The 27,626-nt window shown below is 59.3% G+C and overlaps 3 protein-coding genes and 1 long non-coding RNA gene across 8 annotated transcripts; 3 read left to right on the top strand and 1 right to left on the bottom strand.

Annotated features, from left to right (window-relative positions):
- Nucleotides 1-6,972: 6,972 nt before the first annotated feature.
- KREMEN2 (kringle containing transmembrane protein 2) lies at nt 6,973-10,886 on the top strand. The gene is made up of 9 exons (XM_028111868.2): nt 6,973-7,204; nt 7,452-7,626; nt 8,405-8,496; nt 8,596-8,720; nt 8,926-9,079; nt 9,373-9,705; nt 9,780-9,902; nt 9,985-10,063; nt 10,293-10,886. The coding sequence occupies exons 1-9, from the start codon at nt 7,063-7,065 to the stop codon at nt 10,501-10,503; spliced, it is 1,434 nt and encodes a 477-aa protein (XP_027967669.1). The 5' UTR covers nt 6,973-7,062; the 3' UTR covers nt 10,504-10,886.
- A 1,598-nt stretch (nt 10,887-12,484) lies between these two features.
- Nucleotides 12,485-21,373, top strand: PAQR4 (progestin and adipoQ receptor family member 4). Of its 4 annotated transcripts, none has more exons than XR_003610594.2 (5): nt 12,485-12,749; nt 14,102-14,323; nt 14,477-15,300; nt 16,662-16,940; nt 18,393-21,373. XR_003610594.2 is itself a non-coding variant. In XM_028111719.2 (3 exons), the coding sequence occupies exons 1-3, from the start codon at nt 12,584-12,586 to the stop codon at nt 14,908-14,910; spliced, it is 822 nt and encodes a 273-aa protein (XP_027967520.1). In that variant the 5' UTR covers nt 12,485-12,583; the 3' UTR covers nt 14,911-16,546. The 4 variants fall into 4 exon arrangements, 1 of the variants encoding a protein (XP_027967520.1); XR_003610595.2 differs by having other exon boundaries at nt 16,665-16,940; XR_003610597.2 differs by having other exon boundaries at nt 14,477-15,136.
- Nucleotides 15,788-25,117, bottom strand: PKMYT1 (protein kinase, membrane associated tyrosine/threonine 1). The gene is made up of 9 exons (XM_028111717.2): nt 24,959-25,117; nt 24,541-24,692; nt 19,627-20,137; nt 18,366-18,859; nt 17,562-17,668; nt 17,288-17,460; nt 17,045-17,202; nt 16,138-16,236; nt 15,788-16,051 (listed from the first exon to the last, which is right to left on the bottom strand). Exons 3-9 carry the CDS (start codon nt 19,975-19,977, stop codon nt 15,940-15,942), a joined length of 1,494 nt encoding a protein of 497 aa, XP_027967518.1. The 5' UTR covers nt 19,978-20,137; nt 24,541-24,692; nt 24,959-25,117; the 3' UTR covers nt 15,788-15,939.
- A 192-nt stretch (nt 25,118-25,309) lies between these two features.
- Nucleotides 25,310-27,361, top strand: LOC114215668 (uncharacterized). 2 transcript variants are annotated; one of them, XR_003610605.1, is made up of 3 exons: nt 25,310-25,862; nt 26,147-26,232; nt 26,847-27,361. It is a non-coding gene; the product is annotated as an uncharacterized LOC114215668 (long non-coding RNA). The 2 variants fall into 2 exon arrangements; XR_015766466.1 differs by having other exon boundaries at nt 25,310-26,232.
- Nucleotides 27,362-27,626: the final 265 nt, after the last annotated feature.

Here is a 27,626-nt window from a genome sequence, read left to right on the forward strand (position 1 = left end):
CCGTGTAGAACTGGTATGTGCGCCCACATCCCTTGTGCAACAGCAGTCGGCCACCACGGAGCCACACGCACTGTGTCTCCGTGCCACGAGGTCGGGAGTGATGGAGCTTGGCTGGGCATCCCCAGAAGAGACCCCCACGCAGCAGGCAGCTCACCTGCCCGGATGCCGGCTGGACCAAGAGCAGGGGGGCGCCCTCTGGAGCAGCTGCTGAGGGCTCTGCCTCCGGCCTGCAGGGGGCGCTGCGGCCCCTGCTGACCACTGCCCTCATTGCCCTGGAAGAGAGGCCTTGGTTCTCCCCGGCAGCCCCTCGTCCCGAGCCCCGTCTTTCTCATGAACTGGGACGAGCTTAAAATGAAAGTGGCGCCCCCAAGGACAGGGCAACCCCGACCCCCAATTCAGACCGTGGCTTCCCTCCCAGGCGAGTCTGTGGCCCATCGGCTGACCCGGTTACCGGCCCCATGGGGCCCTACCCTAGCAGCCTGGCCAGCAGTCAAGAAGACGGGCCGCGAACCGGCAGCCCACCTCCCAGGTGGGAGGCAGCTATCTGCGGGAGGACCCCTGTGCTGACGGCCCTCAACATGGACGCTCTACGCAGGGACTATGTTTTGAGCAGTGCTCGTGGCCATGAAGCCTACTGCCCTGAGACAGTGACTGCCCACGGCCAAGGCCAAAGACACAGCCCTGTGGGAAGAGATAGGAGACCCCAATCCCGGGCCCATCTTCGTGTCTCAAATATGCATGCCCACGAGAGGTGGCCACACCTGGAGGAAGGTCCGTGCCTCTACCCGCTGAGTCTCTGCTCAGCCCCACTGTGGAAGGGGCGCCCCACACGGCATGAGGTGCTCCAGCGAGAAACGCTGAGTCCTGAGGGCTGTTACCCCTGCACGGCCTGCAGGATCTGCTGGCTCTGCAGCCTCCCCAGCCGGCTCTGTGCGGGGACAGTGACTTCCTCCGCCGCACGTCCCGTGCCCCTCAGCTTGGCCAGGCTCCAGGATGCAGCACAAGGAGAATCACAGAGGGATACAGGCTTCTCATCCTGGACGTTCATGCTGACGAAGGCCTGCGTGCTCTTCCTCTTCTCTGCTCCTGCTTTGACTTCAGAGGACAGATGGATGGCCTGTGTTGCTTGGACCGAGGATGCTCACATGGACAGGAATTTTGACACCACCGTCACCTTGGGTGGCCCCCTGGCTGCTCCAGCTCCAGAAGCTTCCTCCCATACGGCCACTTCCTCCACCGTTGCCTAGCCACAGAGACATCCCCTGCCCTGTCCTGTCACGGAGCAAAGTGCCCGGGGGCAGGCCCTCGGAAGCTGGCCCCTCCGTGGCTGAAGATGGATCAGCAGGGCAGTGCCCTCCTCCTTCCCTGCTCCCGCTCTGCTGCTAGTGTCCCCCAATAAACCCGATTTTATGATGTCTGCACCACACGGAGCAGGTAGTTAGTGACAGTGAGCGACAATTATGAAATTATGTTTCAATTATGAAATTCTTTAAAAAAGCTCACTAGGGATAACAAAAGTATCAACAAGGAGCTCAATTTTTAAAAATGGGGAGCAGTGGCCCAGCTATGGGAGCCCCGGCCCCCAGGCCCTGTCCCCAGGGTGGTAAGGTGAGCATCATCAAAATGCTTCTCACGGCTCCGCTCCCCCTTGGTCCCCGCCTAACCTCCGGTCCCCACATCCTTCCTGCAGGAAGGTGGCACCAAGGACCTCCTCGGGCCCGAAGTCAGCAGAGGCTTCTCAGAGCTCTCTCGCGCTCAGGCTCTGACCAGCCCCTGCCAACGCCTCCCAAGGATGGCTCCTCTCAGTCCTCGGCCTCCCTGGAGGGCTGTTCTGCCCCCACCTGGCCTAGAAGCTTCGTGGTTGGGTGTTGTGGGGACTGGACCTCAGCCCCTCTCTGCCCAGCTGCTTGGAGGGTTCCCAGTTTGTCAGTCTGCAGCATGAGCCTCGCGGCCTTGGCCCTGACTAACCTGTGGGCAGGGGGCACAGGCAACAACAGGGGGCATCCACCTGTTGTCCGCCTCACGATGGTTCCGCCACACAAGGAGAAACCCAGAGCTGTGCTTGACGCTGTCTTCCCTGTCCCCGTTAACTGTGACTGCCCACTGGCGCCACCCTGCCTGTCACCCACACACCATACGGTTCACCCATTCAAAGTGTGACTCAGTGGCCCTTAGTATATTCACGAGTGGTGCGTCCATCCCCGTCATCTAATTCCAGAATATTCGTCACCCCGAAAGGAAACCCCAGACCCATTAGCCTCACTCGCTCTGCGGTTCCTTTCTCTGGCACTGGGAGGTTTTGGGGAATTCAGGGGTCTTAGTCCACTCAGGCTGTCATAACAAATACCATAGATGGGGGGTGGGGCGCAATTAAACAACCCACTTGTTTCCTCAGAGTCCTGGAGGCTGGAAGCCTGAGATCAGAGTGCAGGCACAAGTGAGTTGTGACGAGAACCTCCTTCCTGAGGCATAATGGCTGCCTTCTTGCTGGGTCCTCTTATGGGGTGAGGGCTGACTGGCTAACTCCCTGACCTCCGCTCCTAAGGGCACTAGTCCATCATGAAGCTCCACTCTGACCTAAACACCTCCCAAAAGCTCCACTTCCTAAGATCATCACAGTTGATTAGGGTTTCAACATGAGAATTTCGGAGGGACACAAACATTCACTCCACAGCACCAGCTAAGGCACTCCTATAGTAAAGAGGACACTTTAGTTGGTCCTTACATTAATAAACATCCCCATCCCGAGCCCGAGCCACTTGCCTACATGACCACAGCAGCAGTCCATCCCTATGATAGCCAGGTAGCCAGATAGCCAGGGGCTTTTCTACAGCGCAGTCCCATCATGCAACACGTGGCCCAGGTGTTCTCTCTCTGGTTTCCACATTACTTACGACTGCCTGGTTCAAGGACCGAAAGCCAGAGGTACTGGGGCGGGGCGTCCTCTGGAGACCAGCCAAGGACAGGGCAGCCCCTGGCCTTGGGCCATATCCTCACCACAGCCCTGCAGAGCCCAGACCCTTTTGGCTGCCCACCCCACTGTCCCCCCAAGGGCTCGGAGGGCACTAGAAGGGCCCCTGAGCTTTGGAAATGAGACCTTGGGCTCTGGCCTCTCACCCCCAATGCTTGAGAGAAAGGAGGAGTATTTGCCTAGCACCTAGCAAGTACTCAAAAATATTTGTTAAAGATGTGATTAAGTGAAGAGGGGACGGGTGGGGGCCCAGTCAGGGTGCTGCTCAGGCCCCTGTCCCACATCTGTTGGACTCTGGATGGTGGAAGTGACCCAAATGTCCATCGACCGATGAATGGATGAAGAAAATGTGGGCTAGCCATACCATGGACTAGCCTGCAGCCTTTAAAAAGAGGGAAATCTGTCATATGCCGTGACATGGATGACCCCGGGGGACATTATGTGAAGTGAAACAAGTCAGTCACAAAAGGACAAATACTGTGTGATTCTACTTATGTGAAATACCTAAAGTAGTAAAAACAAAAAAATCACAGAAAGGGGAAGTAGAAAGGTGGTTCTGGGGGGCTGGGAGAGGGGAGGGGAATTAGTGTTTGATGGGCTAGACCTTCAGCATTGCACAATGATGTGAATATACTTAACACTATTGAAATGTTCACTCAAAAATGGCTAAGATGATAAACTTAATGTTAGGTGTTGTTTACCACTGAAAAAAGAAAAATGAGCGGATGCCAAGAGCCAGAAGGTGTTTGTAATAAATGCCTCCCCTCAAAGACTCTGGCTGCCAGAGGGGTTGTAGAGGGTGAGAGTGGGGAGCTGGACCTCAGTTTGGAGTGTGATTTGCCCAAGGAAGAGATGGTAGTGGCCCAGACTAGGGAGGTGGCAGCAAGGACGGAAAAGGGACAAGAGATGAAATGTCATGAGTTGACCTGTGCACTCCCTGTTCATGTGTGTGGGAGTCCTACCTCCCCCCAGTACCAGAGTGTGATCCTATTGGGAAATAAGTCATTGCAGATGCAATTAGTTAAGATGAGGTCACACTGACCTAGGATGGGCGCCTAAGCCAATATGATTGGTGTCCTTATAAAAAAGGGAAATTTGGACACAGACCCACACACACAGGGTGAACACCATATGAAGATGGAGCCAGACATCAAGGTGATGCTTCTACAAGCCAAGGAACACCTGTGATGACCAACCTCTAGAAGCCAGTGGAGAGGCATCGAACAAATCCACACTGACAGCTCTCAGAAGGAACCCTCCCTGCTGACGGCTTGGTCTTGGAATTCCAGCCCCCAGTCTGTGGGACTCCGCTAGGACGCCCTAGGAAAGCAAAGGGAAGACAACAACTAGGTGGAGCAGGAGGTGCGCTGGTGGAGCTAAGTTGTGCCGGTTGGTGTAACAAGCAAAACTCCAATCTCAGCAGCTACACAACACACGTTTATTTTGCATGCATCCCCACACTTCGGGTTGGTGGGCACCTTCCACCAGGTCACTCAGGAATCCAGCTCCTTCCACCCTCCCCGGGCCCTGGGCATCTCCCACATCTAGCTGGTGAAGGGAGGAGAGAGAGCCCTGGCAGAGACCTACATGTGCGTGCTGCAAACCTGGAGATCATGTTAAATACAGGTTCTGATGAAGGAGGTCTGGGGTGGAGGCTGAGAATCTGCATTTCTAACAAGCGCCTCAGTGATGCTGATGCTGCTGGTCTGGGCCCCCACTTTGAGAGGCATCACTCCTGCCCACGCCCCATTGGCTTGAACTCATTCCCATAGTCAAACGCAAGGGAGGTGGGGAAATGAAGTTCAGCTGTTTTCACGGAGCTGGAGGAACCAGGATCAGTAAACACAGGTGGAGGGCAGGAGCAGGTAGGAGGGACCACGGCAGTCCCGTTATTCTGCAGGGACCAAGGGGAAGTACTCACTGAGACTGTGGGGCCCTTCAGCCTTCCTGAACTCTCTGTAAGTGACAGGGTGAGAGCCAAGGTCTTCTTTAGTTTGAGGCTCTGTGAGCCATCTGGGACTGGAGCTTGCAATGAGACCCTGCCCCTCATCTCAGTGCCCCAGTCCTAGAACTGAGCACCCCATCCCTGTCGTCCAATAGCTCCTCTGCAGGAGACTGAGCGCTTGGGGAACGGAAGGCTGAAGTACAGTAGACTGGATGGACAGTTTGGTCCATCCCTGACAGGACAGGAGCCTGTCCCTACTCTACTCTCCCTACTGACCCCTGTCCCTGTCCCCCACCTAGCCCTTTCCTGGGCAGTCTGTGACCCTGGAGGTGATGCTCCCCACGCACCTCCATCACAGAGGCCATGGTCCAGGCCTGCGGTCCCCAGATGCTGCCTGTGGGCCAGAGACTTGGGAGGACACCTACAAGCCCCAGCAGCAACTGCCTGTCTCCGTACCCCCCTTCATGGGAGAAGGGGGCCAGGTCAAAGGGTGGCCCCTGGTCATTCCCTGGTTAGGGGGGCCTCAGACACAGGTTGTATGCTGGGCTAGCATGTGCATGTGAGACTCCCAGTCCAGTGCTCAGCAGGGCCAGGAAATTGGGAGGCGGGTCCTGGCCAGCCTGGCAGCTGAGAGGGCTTCCCCCGGAGGCGACCCTGGTGTCCAATTCGAGTTTCAGCAAGCCCACCTCCTTCGAATGTTCACCCCCTGGGCTGCCCTCCCCTAGGATGCAGGAGCCTCATCACGAGAGGCACTGACTTTGCTAGGTCTCCGGTCCCATCGTCGCTACCTACATCTTGGCCTTTCTAGAATCCTTCCTGCACGCCCCTAGCTGACGGGCGGGCACAGTCCGTCAGGGCTGTAGAGCTTGGTGAAGGCTGAGGAGAGGTGGGGAGGCTGGATTGAGGGGCAAGGGATCTGGGCGGGGCGAGGCCGCTCCGGGGCCCGGGCTACCACCCATCTCCTCCCGGCGCCCGCCCCCGCCCTCCCACGCACCTGCGCTGGCCTCCCCCCAAGCCCTGGGGGCAGCCGGCGGGCGGCGCTGGGAGATCAGAGGATTCGGAGGAGTTGGGCCCGGGGGAGGGGGCGGGGAATTTCCCCCCACGCCTGCCTGGGCCTGCTCCCCTCCCCCTCCCCCGCCAGGTTCGGGGGGGGGCGCTCCGCTGGGGGAATTCCACTGCTCTGCGAGGGCTCCAGCGAGCCTGGGCTGGGGGTCCTACGGAAAGAAGGGGGAAGAGAGGAGGGGACAGGCTGGGAACAGGGGCGCAGCTGCCTTCCTCCCCAGACACCAGCTGCCCCTGCCTGTCCGGGGTTGAACGTCCACCATTCCCGCCTGTCTCGCGGGCGCGGGGGCAGGGAGTGGCACTTCCTCCGTCAAACCAGAGGCATTCGGCACTTGGGGAGAGGGGCCTGAGGATCTGAAAGAGGGTGTGCGTTTGAGCTTCCGACAATGAATGGGTGACAGACTGGGAGTGCATGCGTGCACTTGATTCAAGGGCGGGTGTCCCAGGGCCGTGTGGCCTCGGGAGAGGGTCCTGTATCACCCCCATTGGGGTCCGTCTGTCCACCAGCCTGGCCTGGCCAGTCCTCCTCCACACACCGCTAGAACCTGCACGGACCTTGAGAGGGGAAGGGGAGGGGAGAAGCGTGCCGGGACACCGAGGGTCCCGGGGCAGTGTGTGGGGGGTGGGGGTGGGGGGGGAGTTGGCGTGGGAGGCGTCTGGACCTGCTGCCTCCGCTCCAGTCTCGGGCGGGGCTTCCCGGCCTCGGGGGATGGGGTGGGGAGGGAGGGACTCAAGGGGGAGGGACCCACAGAGGGACGCGAGGGGGGGCAGGAGCCAGTGCGTTAGAGACCTGAGCGAGGGAGACTCAGAGAGCAAGCCGCAGCGGGAGGGGGCGGGCGTGGAAGCCGAGGCAAGCCCCGGAGTACTGAGGGGCAGTGACGGAGAACGCCCCTGGCCAGAGAACCCCGGGGATAGCCCCAGTGGGGACACAGGGGCAAAGAGACGCCTCCAGGGGCGGAAACCCTGGGAGGCAAATACACCGCCCCAGACGGAGAGCGCCGCCCAGAGCGGGACGAGAACAGACGGTCCGAAGACAACGCCCCCCAGGTCGCCCGGAAGACCCCGGAGCGACTCCGGGGGCGGCATGGAGCGTGCGGGGCCCGGGGCAACCGCTCTTTGGTTGGGGGCGATGCAGACACGGGCCCCGCGGGGCTTCCTCCTTCTGCTCCTCTTCCTCCCGCTGCTGCCGCCACGCGGCGCCTCCGCCGGGAGCCTGCACGGCCCAGGTGAGTCTTGGCCCGACGACTGAGCCGGGGTCACCACTCTCTCCTCTGCCTCCGCGCCTAGAACCGGGTCCCGAGGCTGAGGAGGGGGCAGAGCAGGTGGCGGGGGCAGCTGAGCAGGCACAGGGCCCCGTAAGGCGCCGGGGGCGCTGGCTGGGGAGCCGGGTGGCAGTTGGAGTCGCGGGGCGGTGCGGGGGGGCTGAAGATGCGGAAGGTCCGGACCTCCCCAGGCCCTGCGGTCGTCGCGCAGGCCTGTCCGAGTGCTTCCAGGTGAATGGCGCCGACTACCGCGGCCACCAGAACCGCACGGGTCCGCGCGGGGCCGGCCGCCCGTGCCTGTTCTGGGACCAGACGCAGCAGCACAGCTACAGCAGCGCCAGCGACCCCCAGGGCCGCTGGGGGCTGGGCCCGCACAACTTCTGCCGGTGAGGGGCGGGGCCTGAGCTGGGGGCGGGGCTGGGCGCCGCGGTGCCGGCGGGGTCCTGGGGCAGAGCCTCGCTGTGGGTGCAAGGGAGGTCTTGGCTGGGCGGATACAAAGTCCACCCGGGAGGGTCTGGGAGCGGAGCCTCGGCGAGGGACGAGGCCTAGCGCGTCCTGGGGGCGGGGCTGGACGCCTGGAACATTGTCGCGCGTGGGACCCGCCTTAGGTGCCCAAAGTCTGCAGTCTTGGGTCAGGCCTGGGCATTCAAGGAGCCCGCGCGGGCGGGACCCAGTCGTGGGGCGAGCCCTGGAGTGAGGGGCCGGGCCCTTGCCATACAACTGATTTGAGGGGCCCTACTCGTTGTTGGGGGTTCAGAGCCACAGCTGCTGTCTGGAGCTGAGCTGGAGGACACCGCAAAGCTCAGGGCTCACCACTTTTGCTCTAAAGCGGGGTCCCAGCCCAAGGGAAGTGGCTGAGGCCCAAGGCAGGGTTGGGGACAACACTACTGATGGCCTCAAAGTTCTCGTGTATAAGGTCACGTCCTAGCAACAGCTGAAGCCCAAAATACGCTCTCGGGGCCCCTTTAAGGACTTCCCACCGACCCCTCGGAAGTCGACATCCAGAAGCACGTGGGACAAAACCAGAATTTGTGCGACAACGGAGAGGAACACACAAAGTTCTAACACACACGGTGGCCATTTTGCGAATAGGCTGTGGGGTGGGGCCTGGGATTTGCAGCCTCTGGGGTGGCGGGACCCGGACCACTTGTCCCCCACCGGCAGGAACCCCGACGGCGACGTGCAGCCGTGGTGCTACGTAGCCGAGACAGAGGAGGGCATCTACTGGCGCTACTGCGACATCCCCACGTGCCACAGTGAGTGGGCCCGGCTGGACAAGGCTGGGAACGCAGGGCTGCCTGGGTGGAGTTCTCTTTGGGGGGCGCTGACAGAGCCTGGCTCTGCTGCCCCCTCAGTGCCCGGATACCTGGGCTGCTTCGTGGATTCGGGGGCACCCCCCGCCCTCAGCGGCCCCAGCGGCACCTCAACGAAGCTCACGGTCCAGGTGTGCCTTCGCTTCTGCCGCATGAAGGGCTACCAGGTACAGCCCCCCCACCTCCGGCCCAGAACGGTGACCCCTCAACTTGACCTCAGGACCCAGATCAACTCCCAACTCTGACGTCAAACCCTGAGGCTGATTTTGGAACCTCCAGCCTGATTCCCACTTGCGACCCAGATCCTAGGCTCCCACTACCCCGCCCCTGCCCCAACCACTGCCTCTGGGGTCACCCAGTCTGTGCTCCCAGCTGGCGGGCGTGGAGGCTGGCTACGCCTGCTTCTGTGGCTCTGAAAGCGACCTGGACCGGGGACGCCCGGCCCCAGCTACCGACTGTGACCAGATTTGCTTCGGCCACCCGGGCCAGCTGTGCGGCGGCGACGGCCGTTTGGGCATCTACGAAGGTGAGGAGTGAGCGGGGACGAGGGGCCTGGGGGATTGGCGGAGTCTGGGTGAGACCCGGGAGCGCGATCCCCTCATAGCGGGCGGGATCTGGGACGCGCAGAAGAGGCGACCCGGCCGATCTTGGGGGTCAGGCGGGGCCTCGGGTTGAGGGCGGGGCTTGAGAGGAGTCACAGTCCTCGGAAGGAGTGGGACCCGGCTCAGGCGGCAGGGAGGCAGGTCTGGGGTCGGGCCCCCCCCCGGGGGAGGGAGAGGAGCCTGGCCCCGCGGTTCTGATGGCCGGCCCCGCCCACAGTGTCCGTGGGCTCCTGCCAGGGCAACTGGACCGCTCCTCAGGGCGTCGTGTACTCCCCGGACTTCCCGGACGAGTACGGGCCGGATCGGAACTGCAGCTGGGCGCTGAGCCCGCCGGGCGCCGCGCTGGAGCTCACCTTCCGCCTCTTCGAGCTGGCCGACCCGCGCGACCGGCTGGAGCTGCGCGACGCCGCCTCGGGCAGCCTGCTCCGCGCCTTCGACGGCGCCCGCCAGCCGCCGCCCGGGCCTCTGCGCTTGCGCGCCGCCGCGCTGCTGCTCACCTTCCGCAGCGACGCGCGCGGCCACGCGCAGGGCTTCGCGCTCACCTACCGCGGTGAGAACCGGCCTGGTCGCCCCCCGCCCGCCGCCCCGCCGCCCCGCCGCTCCGCCTCACACTTCTGTCCGCAGGGCTGCAGGACGCCACTGACGACCCGGTGCCCAAGGGCTCGGCGCAGACCCCCGCAGCGCCCCCCGACTGGGCCAACGTGAGCTGCAGCCCCCAGCCTGGGGCTCCGGAGGCCGCGATGGGGGGTGAGGCGGGCGTGCGAGGCGGGAGGGCGTTTGGGGAGCCGCCCCTTCCAGACCCCGTCCTCACAGCACCGTGCGCCCGCAGCCCGGGTCTTCTCGACGGTGACGGCCATCTCGGTGCTGCTGCTGCTGCTGCTGTCGCTGCTGCGTCTGCTGCGCCGACGGTGCGCCCCCTGGGGCGGGGCCTGAGGGCGGACGCCTCGGTGCCCCCGGGGGGGGGGGCCTCACCGGGAAGCTGGGGCCTCCAAGGGGACCGGGGCTGGGAGGAAATCCTGGGTTCTTGAGGGCAGAGGCCTTGCGTCCACACAGGGATTCGCGCGTGGGATCGCAGGCGAAGCAGGATGCTGGAGGTAAGTTGGTTGGGGCTTCGGCTGACGTCTGCTCCCTCTCTAGGAGCTGTCTGCTGGCTCCGGGGAAAGGCCCCCCGGCTTTGGGGCCTTCCCGGGGCCCCGGGAGAAGCTGGGCTGTGTGGTACCGCCGGCCTCGAGGGGTGGCCTTGCCCTGCCCTCCCGGGGACCCTCAGGCTGAGGGTCTAGCCGCGAGTTACCGGCCCCTGAGCGCCTCCAGCCAGAGTTCCCTGCGCTCGCTCATCTCTGCTCTCTGACTTGGGACCCCCAGGGTCCAGTGGACCCTCCCCAGCGGGATGGACACCTGAGACTTCATACCGCACTCTGCATTGACCTTCCGCCCCTGTAAGGGCATCTCTGTCCCTGGTCATCCGTGGAGGCCAGGCATTGGACAGGAAGCATCTGATGCTGTTAGTGAGAACTTGGTCTGACCCTCGGGGTCCAGATGGTTGAGGCCAAAGGGCAAGAGGAATCCCAGCTTCCCTTCCTCATGAACCTTGATACGGGGGTCTCTGATTTCAGGTTGCTTTGAGAGCCTGTTGGGGTGGTCCTGAACTGCTGCCCTAAGGGAAATGGGAGAGGTCGAGAAAAGTAGTCAAAAGACCAACGGTAGACTTTGAATAAAGGACCTATTTTGGTACAGGGCTCTGCAAGTTGCTGTGTGATGAGAGGGGTTATGTTAATGAGGGTATCGGAGCCAAGGTTGGGTGTGTCCATGCAAATTAAGGCCGGTCCCCACAAGAGGTGATTTGGAGCCGCCTGGAACGCTGAAGACTGAGGAACGGGGGAGGCGAAAGGATGGGTGGGCGGGGTCCTGGAGAAGGCGAGGAGGAGGAAGCCGATTGTGGGCGTGGTTAAGCCGGAGAAGGCACGCATTCCTGGACCCGCTTTAGGATGAACCGGGAAAGGGACCAACGTTTCTCCCTTGGCCTCCTACCCTCTCTCTTCCCTTCCGTTTCCTGTCTTTTCTGGGTGGAACTGAAGGTGCCCCTGTTGTGAAAAATAATCAGACCCTCGAGAAACCAAGTGACACTCGAAGAAGTAGGAGAACTCGGGTTTATTTTACGCCAGCGGACCCAGACGAGCTCGCAGTCGAAATTCTGGGCCCCGGGCAGCGGGGTTACAGGGTTTTTATAGGGGGGTGTAGCGGGTCAGGTTCCAAGGGCTATGCTGGCTGCTGGTATGTGGATTTAAACTGGGGGAGCGGGGGTCTGCTTTAGGCAGGAACAGCGGTTAGGGAGCTTGTGGTGGGAAGCCTGTTCAGAAGCGGAAACGGCTGGTTATCTCTTGCTCCCAGCGGGGCTTCTGGTTATCTCTTGCTCTACCAACTGAGCTAGCAACTTTCCATCCTCTGGGGCCTGCTGGCCTGGGCCTGCTCTGGGTAATTTTCCTCTTAAACCCCAGTGGGCGATAACAGGGAGCGAGTTTGACCGAGCCCAGGCTATAAGGAGCCTGGCCTGAAGGGCAGGGCATGGCCCGAGGGTGCTGGGCGCGTCAGACACACCTGTAGAGGCCTAGGCATCTCAGCGTGGCTTGCTGCGCTCCCGCTGAGTCGGGAAGGTGGAGAGATCACCCCTGGAGCGGGGACGCGCCGGGTCTAGACTTTACTGGTCCGAAGGTCCGGGGCCGGCAGCACCTTGGACAGAGCCCGGGTGAGGGGTGGGGCTGCGTGGCGGGGAGGGTGAGTACCCAAGGGTCCCTCGACCTCTGGGGTCGCGCGGAAAGCCCGGGCGCGCACAGCAGACTCAAGGCGCCGGGGCCTCTCCAGCAGAGCCACCGGGACCCAGAACGTTGGATTCCTCGCCTACCGCTACCCCATGCAAATGAGGCTAGGACCGCATACATTATGCTAATTAAGCGAAAGTCTGGGCGGGCGCGGGCGGGGCCTCCCCAGCCAGCCGCGCCCATTGGCCCTTGCAGGACTGACGTCACGAGCACCGCGCGCGAAACGCTGGCGGGATGGCGGGGGCGAACAGCTGGGGCGGAGTCTGGCGTCCCCGCCAGCGTCCGGCCGCACCCGTCCTCCACGCTGAGAAGAGACTACCGGCCGCCGCCGCCGCCGCGAGCTGTCCCTGCGGCGCGCCTGCCCCGGCAGGGCCGGCCGCACTGCGCTCGGGCGCTCCGCGCGTCCCCAGCCTCCGCCCCGGCGTTGGGGGCGCCGGGCCCGCGCGTGCGCAGCGCGGGAGGGGGCGCGGGCCGGGACCCCCGGCCGGCGCGTGCGCGGACGGGGCACTGGGCGGCGGGTGGGCACCGGGATGAGTCTCCGTGCGCTGTGGCAGCACTGAGGAAGCGGCCGGAGGCCGAGGGAAGCGCGGACCGCCCGCGCCAGGCCGGGCCATGGCGTTCCTGGCCGGGCCGCGCCTGCTGGACTGGGCCAACACGCCACCGCACCTGCAGTTCAACAAGTTCGTGCTGACGGGCTACCGGCCGGCCAGCAGCGGCTCGGGCTGTCTGCGCAGTCTCTTCTACCTGCACAACGAGCTGGGCAATATCTACACGCACGGTGAGCCGCGCCCCGCATCCCACACCCGCAGCAGCCCTGCCCGAGCCTGGTCGGGGGCCGGAAGGCCGGCGAGCGCCCCAGTGCTCAGGTCCTCGGCTGCCTGGGCCCTGGCACGGCCAGGAGCCGTGGTGACAAAGCTGCCATTGTCCCGGACGGAACTGTCCTTCCGCTCCCCGGGCGGGGCCCCCGGGGCAGGCGAGGGAAGCAGAGTACGGGACCAAGTCCGCTTAATCCCTCTGAGCCCCGGGGAGGAGTCTGGTGTCCGCGCCCCTTCATAATCCCTGTGTTTGGGACACCCTCCCCCGCCAGCACTCGTCCAATAGATAGATGGGTGTTGACTTCGGCAAGGAGGGGCCCAGGAAAAGCCAGGCCCCAGCCCCTCCCCGTGCGGCTGCCCTGCCACCCCCGTCCGGAGCAGCCCGGCCGCGAGCCTCTGCCTGGTGGCGGCTCCTTCCAACCCCCAACCCCAGCCCCGCAGGCGCCCGGCCCCTCCTCCGCGGCCCTGCTCTGCTGACACAGCCCTGCCCGTCCTTGGGCTGCCCGGGGCCAGGAGAGGGGCCTGAGCAGGCAGGGCCCAACCTTGGTACCTGCCTCACTGGGGGACTATGGCCTGGCTATCCCTTGCCCAGTTTGCAGCCAGCAGCCTCAGTCTGCTGTGCCCGCCTTTGACCCCTGTGAGGGCAATGCCAGAGTGACCCTGGGGAAGGGGTATGAATCACCCTGGTTGGGGCCTACAGGAATGGAGCACAGGAAAAGCTGCTGGGGTGATGGAACAGGCTCCTTCAGCCCCTCTCCCCTGCCTGACTTGGCCCCTTTCTGGAAGACAAAAAGACCCAAAGCTCCTTGTGTCTGGTCACCTAAAGAGGGCACACGGGTTGAGAGAAGTGAGCTAAGTGACCAGGGGATCTGGTATTGTCGCCCACATATCCTATTCAGAATTCAGCATGAGCTCATGCCTCCTCCTGGCTTCTGCTGACACACCAAGTTTGGGGGACTGGGGCCCCTTGCTTTCTGGGGAGGTAATGTGGCTGCGGGGATGAGAGCAGCGTGGGAGTTAAGACTGCTTCCATGGCCTACCTGCTGGGGTCACCTGGGCCACTCACTCGGTTTCTTCAACTGAAAGTGTGGATGACGGTCTCTACTTCCAGAAACTCTTGTGAGCTCTGCTGTCCCTGAAGTTACTGAAGGCACAGGGCCTGCCTCTGTCAGCCTGGCCACTAGTGTGCTCAGAGCATTGTCAAGACCTGTCTTGCTTCATCCCCCTTGTATTATCTCTAGACTGTGGACTCCCTGAGGAAATGACTTGTCCTCTGTGCTCAGGCCCTGTGATGGGTAATTGTCTCCTCCCCCAGGGCTAGCCTTGCTAGGCTTCCTGGTGCTGCTGCCGATGACCATGCCGTGGGGTCAGCTGGGCAAGGATGGCTGGCTGGGGGGTACGCACTGTGTGGCCTGCCTGGCGCCCCCCGCAGGCTCCGTGCTCTATCACCTCTTCATGTGCCACCAAGGGGGCAGCACTGTGTATACCCGACTCCTTGCCCTGGATATGTGTGGGGTCTGCCTGGTCAACACCCTCGGTGAGCCAAGGGATGGGGTGGGTGGGTTTTAAGGATGGGAGCTGGGAGGGGGCAACCAGGAGGAGGCAGGGGTCACTCACATGAGCCCTGGATATAAAGGGCAGGCAGTTCCCCAGACTGATGTGCCTTTTCCTGCTTCTCTCCTCTGTGTAGGGGCTCTGCCCATCATCCACTGTACCCTGGCCTGTAGGCCCTGGCTGCGTCCAGCTGCCCTGGTGGGCTACACCGTGCTGTCAGGTGTGGCTGGCTGGCGGGCCCTCACAGCTCCCTCCACCAGTGCCCGGCTCCGAGCCTTTGGTTGGCAGGCTGCCGCCCGCCTCCTGGTGTTTGGGGCCCGGGGAGTGGGGCTGGGCTCCGGGGCTCCAGGCTCCCTGCCCTGCTACCTGCGCATGGATGCGCTGGCACTGCTTGGGGGACTGGTGAATGTGGCCCGCCTGCCAGAGCGCTGGGGACCTGGCCGTTTCGACTACTGGGGCAACTCCCACCAGATCATGCACCTGCTCAGCGTGGGCTCCATCCTCCAGCTGCACGCCGGTGTTGTGCCAGACCTGCTCTGGGCCGCCCACCACGCCTGCCCCCCACACTGAGCCACCTCTGGCCCGCCATGCTGGCCTCTCAACAGTCTTCTAGGACCAACAATACCGTGCTTCACTCCTCCTGCTGGTCTTCAAGGGCCGAATGCCTGGATGCTTCCAGCAAACAGGACACCCCAGCTGGGAGACCTCATCTGTTCGTCCATTCTTCCCTGTGGACTCATCTCTTCTACTCACAACTCGGAGCTCTGGCTTCCCCTCCCTGCAACCTTCTTTCAGGGTACTGTCCGTGTAGGCTAGAAGGAAACCTTTCCTTCCTAGGCCTCAGTTTATCCTCTGTGACCTATGAGGGTATGGCCAGAGCAACTCTGGGGTCATGTCTGGTTCTGACAGTTGGAATCCTACAAGCCCAGGGCCATGAGCCCACCCTACCCCACACATAAGGTACCTCATGGGCGCCTTGCCCAGCCTTCAGCCCGTATTTCCTGACCTCTGTCTTTCTGCTCTGCATGCCAGCCCTCCCTGCAGCCTGAGGCTCACCCACCCCTTCTCCCTTCTGTCCGGATACTGTGTGTGGAGTGAGGGGTTTGGGCAACAGGACTAGTCTCTTATCCCAGAACCATGGGGTAGGAGGGCGGCTGCAGCTACTTTCTCCAGGCAGCTAGCACAGAGACATAAAGAGTTGAGTGGCCCTGCACTCAGGGCCCCACTGGGCTGAGGGACCCCCTCCACTTTGAGTGCCATGCTCTGATGTCTCAACCTACACAGTGGGGACGAGCCTGCTCAGGAAATCTCTGCTCCACACAGCGCATGGCTCCTACCTCCAGTCAGCTGGCCTGGGGCCCTGCATCAGGGCCCAGCCTCCGCCCACCCTGGGGCCTCAGACCTGGGGCAGTATCAATAAAAGGGGCAGGAAGCGCTGTGTTGCCACACAAGCAAGCTTGGGTGCTCCCAAGATTCAAATACCTTTTATTAGACATGGGTAGGCAGGAGGCACCTCTGGAGTTCCCAGAGGGACCCCAGCCTCCAGGAGGATTGGGGGGTTGGCTAAAAGGTTAAAAGCACCAAGGCTGGCCTGTAGATTCAGGTTGGGCCCAGTGAGTCCTCAAACAGGCTGAGGAGGTTCCGAGGTTCAAAGGAGGGGAAGGAACCCCGAGGGGGCTCAGAGTCAATGTCACTTAGGTCCAGGGCATCCCTGGGGTGGGGGGGAAGAGAGACAAATGACACTTAGGATCTGAAAAGCCACTACCTCCCACCCCACTGGACTCTGGGACTGCTCACCTCAGTGAGTACCTGTTCCGGGGGGCAGGGGAGCCATTGCGGGGGGTGGAGGTATTCCCGACAGCCCTGGCCAGGACAGCCTCCGGAGAGAGTGAGAGCCTGCACAGGGTGGGCCAGACAAGTAAGATGTCGAGGGGTGGGGTGTGCACTGGGAGGAGGCCACAGCTGGGTGGGGGCAGCAAGATCAACCCTGTCCCTGTGCAGGTGCCAGGCTCCAGCCTGGCATGGGCGGGGGCGGGGAGGGCACAATGGGGACCAGCAGAAATGCTGTGCCCTTTGAGAGAAGCACTTTCACAACTTTGAAAGGCCATCTGACCACACTCAAAGGCTACCTCCGTTCTGTGTCAGAACACATGGGTTAGGAGAACTGGCTTTGTAGTGAACTTGTGAAAATGAAGCTTTTCTGGTACTTCCTGTTGATAAGACGTGTCCCCGTGGCAAGGGGGTAATGTTTCCGTAAGGAAGGGGTTAATGGTGTGATTCCTCCTGAGGCCTGTGCCCCAACCATATGATTTTTTTTGCAGCAGTTTCCTAATTACAGCCCCTCATCTGACCACCAGGAGTTTCCCCAGGGCCCAGCTCCCCAGTGCCTCATCTGTGGGCACTGGCAGCCCCTGCTGTTGGGGGGGTGCTGTGGCCCTCACGGCTCCCTCAGGTGGCAGTGCCCGAAGCCTGAAGTTGTCAGTTCTGCTCTGCTCTGCACATTGCCCGCACCGAGCTTGGAAGAGACAGCTGCATTCAAAGTAGGCCAGGCTGCACCCCCACTGGCCCTGGTTCCCATTCCAGGGCATGATGGGGGCCAGGTTTGTGGGATGGGTCCTGCTCACCACTGATCCCCTTGGGTCTGGGGCCTGGCTGTGCTGACCGCCCCTTTCCCCCGCCTCCAGCACCCTCAGCTCTCACCCACCCTATGCTGTCATCATCCCAGCTGCTGGAGAGGCTGCTATCCAGAAGAAGGCTGCAGGGTGGGGAGCCAGGCGGGGTGGCTGGTGGGCTCGGGGGCTGCAGCCAGGTGGCAGGGTGAGCCAGCCCGTGCCAGAGCCAGCACAGCAAGGAAAGCAGGGCCTGTGGGGACAGGGGTGAGGGAGGCAGGTCAAACCCTGGGGCTGGGGAGCAGGGCGGGGCGTCCTGCCACCATTGCCCGACTTACCTGCCACAGGGCCCACCCTCGACTGAGGGCATCAGCAGCCATATACCACAGAACGCTCCAGGGCCTCGGCTGCCTGAGCATGGGCAGGGCCAGCAGGGCCGAGGCTGTGGCCCGCAGCCTGGGGTCAGGTTCTAGCATCATGGTGAGGACAGAACGCAGCTCAGAAGACAGGCCTGTCCACAGGGCAGGGCCATGTCAGGGGTGGCTGGGCTATGAGCCCAGTTGTCCCCCCCCACCAGCCATTTCCTCCCACACGAGCTGGCCCTCCACTCACCAGCCGTGAACTCAGGGGGCAGATAGCCCTGGCGAAGCTGCTGCCAGCCCTCCCCACCGTGGGGTAGCTCCATGTTGCACGCCACTTCCAGGATGGTGAGACCCAGACTGGGAAGGACAGGAGCAATGACAGAAGAGGGGCAAGGTTGGCCTTGAGACACAGACCCTAGAGCTCCAGGCTGCCCAAGAAGAGTGTGGGAAAGGGCTGCGGTCTTCTGCCACGAGCCAGGGATGTGGGGGGGGGGGGGGCCTGAGAAGGCTCCAACAGGGCCAGTGATGGGACCGTGTCATGCAGAATGGACCCCAGGCAGAGCACAGCCTGTAGCACCTGGTGAGTCCTCCTGGCACCCCTCACTGGACAGGCACTATGGCTACTACTGTTACTAGCATCGTTCTATTGACAAGGCTGGATATGGCTGTTCAAGGCAGGACAGTGGTTACTAGCATGGACGACGGAACCCAGTGCCTGGTCCAGTCCCAGCCTCACCACTTGCTAACTGGACTTCGGGCAAGTCCCTCAACTCCACTGTGTCCGTTGCCTATAAATGGAGTCATTGTCCCCCCTATGGGGGTGTGGTGAGGAAATGGGTGGATGCATGTAAAGTGGCTCCAGAGGGTTCACTGCTTAGACAGCCTGACTCTGCAGAACTCCCTCAACTACAGGGCAGGCCTCCACCCCTTTGGAGCAGCATGTCCAGCCCAAGGCCAAGTCTTCCTGACTTTGGGCTAGGGTGGCGTTTCCCTCCCTCTGCTAACTGTACCCCACCCCGCCCCGCCAAAGAGCCTCCCACATCCCAGCCCTCACCTGAACACATCCGCTGCTGTCCCATAGGAGCCCTGCAACAGCTCAGGAGCCATGTACCGGGGGTCTCCCTCCTGGGCCTCACCAGCTCCAGACGTACCCAGCTCCACCAGCAGCCCAAAGTCACCCAGCTTGCAACGGCCCCGGGGCCCCAGGAAGATGTTGGCAGGCTTGACGTCAAGATGGACCAGGCCCTGGCTGTGGAGGTGAGCCAGGGCAAGCAGGGTATCCCGCAGGTAGCCCCAAACCTGGGCCTCGGGCAGGCCGGTGCCCCAGGCCTCACAGTGCTGCTGCAGGCTGGGCCCACACAGCTCTGTCTGCAGGTACAGGATGCCGCCCTCCTCCCAGGCTTGCTCCAGCCGCACACAGCGTGGGTGCTGCCCCACCTTCTCATGGCCGCCGACCTCGGCCAGCTTGCGGGCCCGGTCCTTGGGGCCCCGGAATGGTGACATAGAACGCTTTATTGCATAGAGACGGCCATCTTCCTTAGAGCGTACCTGGAAGGGAGGCGGCACAACCACTTAGGAGGGCCATCTGGCAGATTTTATTACAACTGTACACGTGTGGGATTTGTAGCATAGCATCTACCTTAGCGAGACCCACACACGTGCAATAGCAAAACTGGGTAAGCCAGTCGAGCTCTAAGTCTTGACCCAGAAGGGTCTCCATGACATGTCGTTCTATGAAGACAGCTGGGTACAGAACCATGCGGGCAGAATGACCCGCTGTGTAGAATACACAGTGAGTTTGTCTCTATATGGTCAACTTTGGAGATGTATAGAGAAAGGTCTGGAAGGAAGGACACCCACCTGAGAAGCATAGTAGATTCTTCTGGGAAGAACTGGTCTAGGGGCCAGTGTTGTTTGTACTTTTTAACAACAAAATTGTCTCCATGTAGTACTTGTGTAAGGAGAATTACCATTTTAAAGGAAATAGAAGTGATTGGAAATATATTTTAAGAAAAAAAAAGTGGCATGGAGGGTGTAGCCTGAATTCCCGCTGGCCTGAGGTGATGGGGGAGGGGGCTGGCTCCAGGGCAGGAGGAAAGGCAGCCAGGAGCCACTGTATAGCGTGCCAGGCTCTGGACAAGGGGAACGTGTGTGTTGAGGGGCCTGAGTGGGGGGAAGGAGAAAGCAGTCAAATCAGGCACTGAGGAAGGGAGCCTGTCAGGCTGGCTGCCCAGGACACTGTCCCATCCAGGCATGGGAGGGAGGCTGGATGGGGGGATCCCCCAGCAGGCCCAGGGAGTTGTCACGCCACTCACCTTGAAGACCTCTCCATAAGAGCCATGGCCCAGGCGGCCAAGCCTCTGGAAACTCTGTTGGAAAAAGGACTCCGGCTGGCTGGGGTCATATGAGGGGCTCTGCAGGGTCTCAGAGGCTTTGCCTCGGAATGACACCCTCCGGGGCTGGGGCTGATGCCAGCCTGGGGTCCGAGGAGGGAAGAGGCGGCTGATGGGGATGCTGCCCTTGGCAGGGGGCCGGGGTGGGAGGCTGCGACTGAGCCCCCCAGGCCTCTTGAGGGAGAAGCCAGGTTCTGCATGGCGGAAGTAGGCTGGGACTGGGACAGGGGTACCACTGAGGGGTGGAGGGGTGCCCTCCGTGGGCACGGGCATGGCCAGCACAGGAGGCCCTGGGGTGCACAGTACGGAGCAGTATGTCCACTCAAACAGTGCCTGATCCTGTGGCCCCAAAGAGGCTTCGGAAGAGAGCCACGTCCACTCTGCACACACGTTCTGCTTTCAACATGGAGGCCACAGGGACACCGAGCACCTGCTGGGAGAAGGCAGAGGACAGATACATATAGGCCTGCACACAGTCATCTGTACCTTGGAAGTCATAGAAGCATAAACTGAAAACCCCAAGCCCATGTCCTACAGATTCTCACAACCCAGCAGAGGTTAAGCTGAGGCGGGTTCTGGAGCCGGCCCGCCTGCATGTATAGCCCTGGCACGTCACCACCAGCTGTTTGGCCTTAAGATACACACCTTCTTCCAACAATGTAAGGTGGAAATATTAACACAGGCCTACCGTCTCTTATCTCCAATTCAAAAGTAAAAACAAGGTCTGAGGCCAAGTTTCTTTCCTGACTTCTTTTCTCCTAGCCACAGGGCTGAAACTCATTTCGTGGGACTGCACTTCTAGCTCCGTGTTGCAGAGACCAAGTTCCAGGCAGGTGCAGCAGAGAAGCCAGGGGCTCCCTCTTCCATCAGCCTCTGCTCATGGAGCAAAACCTCTACCTCAGAGTCAGAGGGCTGGGAACACGGAGCCCTGGTAGCTCAAGCCGAAGCTCCTTTGCAGGAAGGAGGCTCCCCCGTGGGGAGGGCGAGCAGAGAAGGCCAGAGGCTACTGTCCCCACCCTAAGGAGGCATTGTCAACCCAGTGAGACAGGCACCACTGTCCCTGCCCTCAGCTCCAGAACTGCGGCCCAGGGATTCTGCCTATGGAGAAGCAGGCAATAAAACAGAAAGTTCTGAAACTCTCCCTGCAAAAAAATAGTGACTTTATTTGAAACAATGTGTGGGAAATTCAAGCGCAAAGGCGCTCTCAAAGTCAGTGGAGGCTTTGGTGGTAAGCAACTAGGAGGAAGCTGGTACCTCCATTAGTGCAACAGAGTACCCCTTGGGCCAGCTAGTTTACCACAGAGAACTAGGGAAGGAGATAGCTAACAAGAGCCTGGATGGGGTCAGAACAAACCCCAGACACTGAATTCAAAAGCTACCTTCTTAAAGGAGCCCCAGATTATTTAGATCAGTCTATGGAGCAATGGATGCCCTAGGCATTGTCAAAAACAATAAAACAATCAGCCCACAATTGGTGGGGTAACAGCTAAGTATGGGGAAGGATAGAGAGAGCCCCTGTGAAACCATTGGTATTCTAAGGTGATGCGCACATGCCCGAGGCTGGGCCCTCTGAGAAGGAGCACCAGAGGCTTCACACCGCAGGGGAAAGAGACATCACTACAATGGCCCAGCCATTCACTAAGCAAATAAACAAGCAAACAACAGTCACAACCCCTGGGGGTGGGGGGGTGGGGACAGAAACCAGTATCCACAGTTGCAATAGCATTGTCTAAAATGTCCAGTTTTCCACAACAAAAAATTACAAAATGTGCAAAGACATAGGAAAGTGTGACCCATACACAGGAAAAAAAGCAGACGACAGAAACTATAGCTAAGAGGGACCAGATGTCAGATTTCACAGATAAAGATGTCAAAGTAGCCACTATACATATGTTCAAAGAACTAAAGGGAACCACGCTTAAAGAAGAGAACTATGATGACAACATTTCACCAAATAAAGAATACTGATAATGAGATAAAAATTATAAAAAGAACCAAGTGGAAATTATGGAAATGAAAGGTGTAATACTGAAATGAAAATCTTCACTGGAGGGGTTCAACAGTAGATTTGAACTGACAGGATGATGAGCAAACTTGAGGACAGATGGACAGAGATTATGCAGTCTGAAGAACAGAAGGAACAAATAACAAAAAAGCAGGAACATAGCCTCAGAGAAATGGAGGACACCACTCAGTACACCAGCCTATGCAGAATGGCACACGGGAAGGAAAGAAGAGAAGCAGAAGGGAAAATACACTAAGAAATAATAGAGGAAAACTTCCTAAATGTGATTCCCAGAAAAACCTCCCCGCCGCAAGAAAACCGCATTAACCAAGGCAACGAGCTCAGTGAACTTCAGGTATGGTAAGGGAAGAGATCCACACACAGAAACATCATATTAAAAATGCTGAAAACCAAAAACAAGGACCCAATCTTGAGAATGGCAAGAGGGAAAAGGACTCATCACTTACAACCCCTCCACAGGAGATTAACTGCTGACTTCTCACCAGAAACAGCAAAGGGCGGAAGGCAGTGGGGTGGCATATTCAAAGTGTCGGGGGGGGGGGGGGGGGGATTTGTCAACCAAGAATTCTCTATCCAACAAAACTACCTTTCAAAAATAAAGGCAAAATAGGGATGCCTGGGTGGCATAGTCAGTTAAGTGTCTGCCTTCAGCTCAGGTCATGATGCCAGGGTCCTGGGATCGAGTCCCACATAAGGCTCCTTGCTCAGCAGGGGAGCCTGCTTCTCCCTCTGCCTGATGCTCCCCCTGCTTGTGCTCTCTCTCTGACAAATAAGTAAATAAAAAAAAAGAGAGAGAGAAAGGGTTAATTTAAAAATAAAATAAAGACAAAATACAGACATTCCTGGATTAAAAACAAGAATTCACTGCTAACAGACCTGCTTTATAAGAAAAACTAAAGGTAGTTCTCCGGCTAAAAGCACATGAAGAATTACTGATAAGAGTAATTACATGATGCAAAAGACAATGTAGGGGCACCTAGGTGGCTCAGATGGTTAAGCATCTGCCTTTGGCTCAGGTCATGCTCTCCAGGTCCTGGGATTGAACCCCATGTCGGGCTCCCAGCTCATTGGGGAGTCAGCTTCTCCCTCTCCCTCTGCCTCTACCCCTGCTTGTGCTCTGTCTCTCTCTCTCAAATGAATAAATAAAATCTCAAAACAAAACAAAAAAAACCCCACAAAAGACAATGTAAGTATGTATTTCTTAACTGATTTAAAAAGCATTGTACAAAACAGTATGTATGTAATTGTGTGTTGGGCATATGACATATAGAAATGTAACATACATACTGTTAGCCCAAAAGAGGTGGGTGGGAACAGAACTATATTGGACTGGAAGATGACACCAGATGGAAACTTGAATCCATAGGAACAAATGAAGAGAATCAGAAGTGATAAATAAGAAGGTCAATATAACAAACATTATACATATATACTTGCTTTCCATTCTTCCCTCAGCTTCTCAAAGAAATTAAAGAGGACCTAAATAAATGGAAAGACATCCAAAGACAATATAGATCAAATGGCAATACTCTCCAAATTGATCTACAGATTCAGTAAAATCAGAATCAGAATCCCAGCTGGCTTCTTTGCAGAAATTGAGAAACTATCCTAAAATTCATGTGGAATTTCACAGGACCCAGAATAGTCAAAACGAAGTTGGAAGTCTTGCACTTCCCGATTTCAAAGCTACAGGAATCAGAACAGTGGTATTCACAGAGGGACAGACATATAGATCAATGGAATGCAACTGAGGGTTTACAAATAAACCCTCACATTCATAGTCAATTGATTTTGACAAGGTTGCCAAAACAATTCAGTGGAAAGAAGTCTTCTCCATAAATGGTGCTGAACAACTGGATTTCTACCTGCAAAAATCAGTGAGCAGAAAACTCTGACTTATTTTTCCCTCTAACTGTGAATATTCATGTATTTCTTGACAGAAATATTAATGTGTTTGATTATGGGATGATGTCCTAGGCCACAGGTGGTGTTACATATAAATGATATGTGTGCCCTATTAGCTTTCTAAAATCAGAGACGTGTTGAATTCAGAAACACACCTAACCACGGGGGTGGGGGTGGGGGGAGAGGGCGTGTGGACGGGTAATACTGACCTTAGGGAAGGCTCAACCGAGTATCTGGCATACAAATCCCCCAATAAAACTGTTACATAACAAGTAATATATAATAGTGTTCTGAGCAGTAATTGAAAGAACACACAAAGTGCAGAGGTCCTAACTGTGTGTTGGGAGAGAAAGGGCTTTTATGTTGCTACAATGTTATAATAGAAACAAAAACAAGAAAACAAAAGAGGAGTCCAATTTTGATAGGAAGCTACAGTGTACCAAAACATGTCATACCCAGCAGGGAGTGAATCGGTAACAGAATGATGAGCGAGCAGTCGTCTGAAGTGTGCCCTCCAGTCGCTTGGGACAGTAAGAGGACCAGGGAGGTACCCCCATGGGGGCCTGCCTGGAAGCCACCCTACATCCTGTGGGGACGCTTCCTCTGCCGGTATTCACCTCAGGATTCCCATCTCAGGGTTTCTTAAAGCGCAGAACCAGGATTTCAGAAATCCCTCCAGGGCTGGTTAGAGGCCCAGTCCTAGCATATTTGGGACACCAGGCACCTGCATCTTAAACCAGTTCTCAGACCACCCCAATTAACCCTTGCATTCTAGCACCACTGGCCTGGCCAAATAGCTTTGGGGAAGGGATGCGGAGGGAGAAGGAACAGGGGCTCCCGGTGAATCCAGGGTGGCCCGGAGCAGGCCAGGCCTGCGTGACCTCTGGAGCTTTCAGGGGCCTCACCCTCTCACTGGGCCGGACACATCGCTGACCACGGTCTACCGCGCTAGACTGTGAGCTCCTCCCGGGCAGGGCCACAGCTGGTTCACCTCCGCGGACGTGGGGAAACTGACGAACATTCGAAGAGACCGGCTGTCACGGGAGAGGGGCTTCTCCTGGGGAGGGGCCGGTAAAGGGGGGAGGGCAGTCGCTGGAGAACGGTGCTCCCAGAAAGGGGACTGGGAGCCCGGGGAAGGCCAGGAGGGCCGGGGCCCGCCCCGGGAGCGGTGGCAGGGGCAGAGGGCGGGGCCGCCGCGGGCAGGGCGCGACCCCGCGGGGCCGGGAGGGGTTGAGGCTGACCCCGGGAGGGGCTGTCAGGGGGCAGAAGGCTGACGGGAGGGAAGTTCCGGCCCAGCACCCTCAGGACCCGGCCTGGGCTCACCTGGACGGATGGGCGGGGCGTAGCTCAGCAAGGTCCCAGATTCCGGGTCGGCAGAGGCCGCGGAAGCCCCCGGGGCGGTCAGGCGGGCCGGGGTCTGCGGTCTACGGCTCTCTACCGGAGGATTCTCAGAGGGGGAACGGCCCGTGAACGCGCGCAGAGCCAGCTCGCGCCAAAAATTCCAAACCGGCCTCGAGGCCCCGCCCAGGAACGCCTCTAACTCCGCCCCCTCTCCGATGCAGCCCATCAGAGGCGCCAAGGCCGCTGGGGCTCCGCCCCTCACGTCCCTGCGTGCGCGTCACCGTGCCCGCTCCGCCGGCTCCTCAGGCCATGCCCTCTCATTGCGCAGGCGCGACGTCTCCTCCGCGCCAGCCAGGGCGGAGGCTGGTAGGCGGTGAGGTGTCCGGGCTGAGGGTTGGCGCGGGGTCCGAGCAGGCCGGTGGCCCTCTCCCACTCGATTCCCGGGATGCGGGCCCAGACCTCCAGACCCCAGTCCCGCACCCACCGTCCTCGCCTCGCTGGCTTAGTTTTCGAGACTATAAAAGGGGCGGTTTGCCCCAGGGGTGCCCCAGGAGGCGGTCCCTCGGGACCGGACGGGAAGTCCCTGCGGCCTCCGGGTCCCAGCGGGGTGGGGCGACCTGGGCTCGCTGGCTCCCTCCTGCCTGCCGTGCACCGCACCGGGATGCCAGACCTTCTCCCCACCCCCCGGGAAGCCCTCCAGGCTGGCCGCAGCCACCTCTGAGGCAGCCCTAACCACTCTGGATTTGAGATTTGAGCTCAGCTCAGCCCTGCCTCAGCCCCTTCCTGGCTGAACGACCTTGGGAACGCACCGGGCCTTTCTGAGCTTCGGATTAGTCTCTTCTCCTGCAAAAACTGAGCTGATGCAGCTTCCCCCACGCAGCTAGAGGTTCAAATTGGATGATCCCCTTAAAGTCCTTAGCGGGGAGCCGGGGCGGAGCAAGCGCCGGTTCCTAACAATAGCGCGGTTGGGGGGTTGCCCCTTCCTTCACCTGGGGAACTTTATATCCGTTTAACAGGGTGCTTCCAGGCCACCCTCTCTAGAACACTCCCCATCTTATCGCATCTCGTTTCCCACTTTATTTTCGTATTACACTTATCTCTATCTGAAATTCTGTCCTCTATTTACTGGTTTATTTGTTGAACCCCCCCATCCCCCCAAATTTCTGACAGGTTAGAGTTCCCAGCCCGTTGTGGTGCCTGCGCCTTTGGCGAACATTCCAGTGCATGGACCAGCACGGGAGCGCCTGGCATACCAGGTTAGGCCCATAGACCTAGAGCTTCTCTGGGGGCTGCATCCCGCCCCCGCTCGGTGCACCCTTCCTTTGCATTTCCATCTCTGGCAGCCACAGCCCCTGTGACTCAGGCTGGATCCTTGTGAAAGACCCCAAGCTTGTCCCCAGGAGGCCTGGGGAAGCAGGTGGGCCCCTCTCCAGCTGCCATCCCCGTCTCCAGGAGTCTGGGACCTGGGGCTTCTTCCAGCTGCCCAGTCTTGAAAGCCTAATTTGCAATAATCTAAAATAAATATTTTTTTAAATTCAAAAATATACTTCCGATGGATATTTCACTCTGTGGAAGGACTGTAATAATGAAGTTAAGTACAGATAGTAGGTGAGAGCATGGGCCGTGGTGTAAGGAAAATTAGGGCTCTACCCTGCTTTGCCACACACATGAGCTGTCCTGAGCAAGTTGCTTTATGTTTCTGGACCTGTTTGTATGTTTGTAAAATAGAGATGATAGTTCCTACCTCCTTGTAGGGTAGGAGGACTGAATAAGAAAATGAATGCGAAAGAAAATGAATAGCTCAAGGCTGAGCAAGCACACAGTAGGAGCTTACTGTTTAATAATAACAGTAACATTGTCATTTGTGTAGTGTTTTGCAGTTTTCAAAGCAGCTGCCTGGGCCAAAAGGAAGTTCCTGGAGGAGAGGAACCAGGACCCCGACACCCGCCCCGGGACCACAAGGGCAGAGGCACGGGCCCGGAAGTTGCGAGGCCAAAGAACTTGGCTGAGGCTCCGTCCGCGAGGAAGCCCCCCCCCACCCCCGGCCCCGGCGCTGGATTCCCGGCGTCCCGCCGGTACTCCGGTGAGAGCCGGCTCGAGCCGCGCGCGCCCCCGTGTGTCCTGTCGCCGCAACAGCACCGTGGCCGCACCCAGACTCTCCCCGAGAAGTTGGTCACCGCTCACCTGGGAAGCCGCTGAGGGATGGGGCCACGAAACAGGACTAACGTGACTTAAGAAAAGCAGGGAAGTGACGTCCCCGCGTGCAAACATGGTAACCATAACGGAAGAGGAGATTGCGATGGGTGCGTCTGGGGAGCTGATCTTGGTGTCAGCTGCCTAGGTGTTCTATGGGTGTCTGTTAAGAATGTGCGTTTGTCTTATGCACCCTTCTGTGTGTCTGCCTTATTTCACGGTGGCCTAGGTTCTAATAAACCGGCAAGTGGGTGGTGAGAGGGAATTAACAGAGGTTAGCGTTGCATCGTGGGAGTGCCGGGAGGGGCTGGCAAAGGTGTCCCAGAGGCAGCCAAGGCAGGGGTCTGGGCTAAAGAGCTACCGGATGGAGGGCCAAGAGGGTGACCCGAGGGGATTCAGCACAGTTGCAAGTTCACAAGTCGCTTGCCTCCCCTCCAGCTGTCCTCCCCAGATTCCC

This window comes from Eumetopias jubatus, unplaced genomic scaffold (genome assembly GCF_037043125.1).
Source record: "Eumetopias jubatus isolate StellerSeaLion01/CBP00866 unplaced genomic scaffold, mEumJub1_p1.0 scaffold_12, whole genome shotgun sequence".
Taxonomy (NCBI): Eukaryota; Metazoa; Chordata; class Mammalia; order Carnivora; family Otariidae; genus Eumetopias; species Eumetopias jubatus.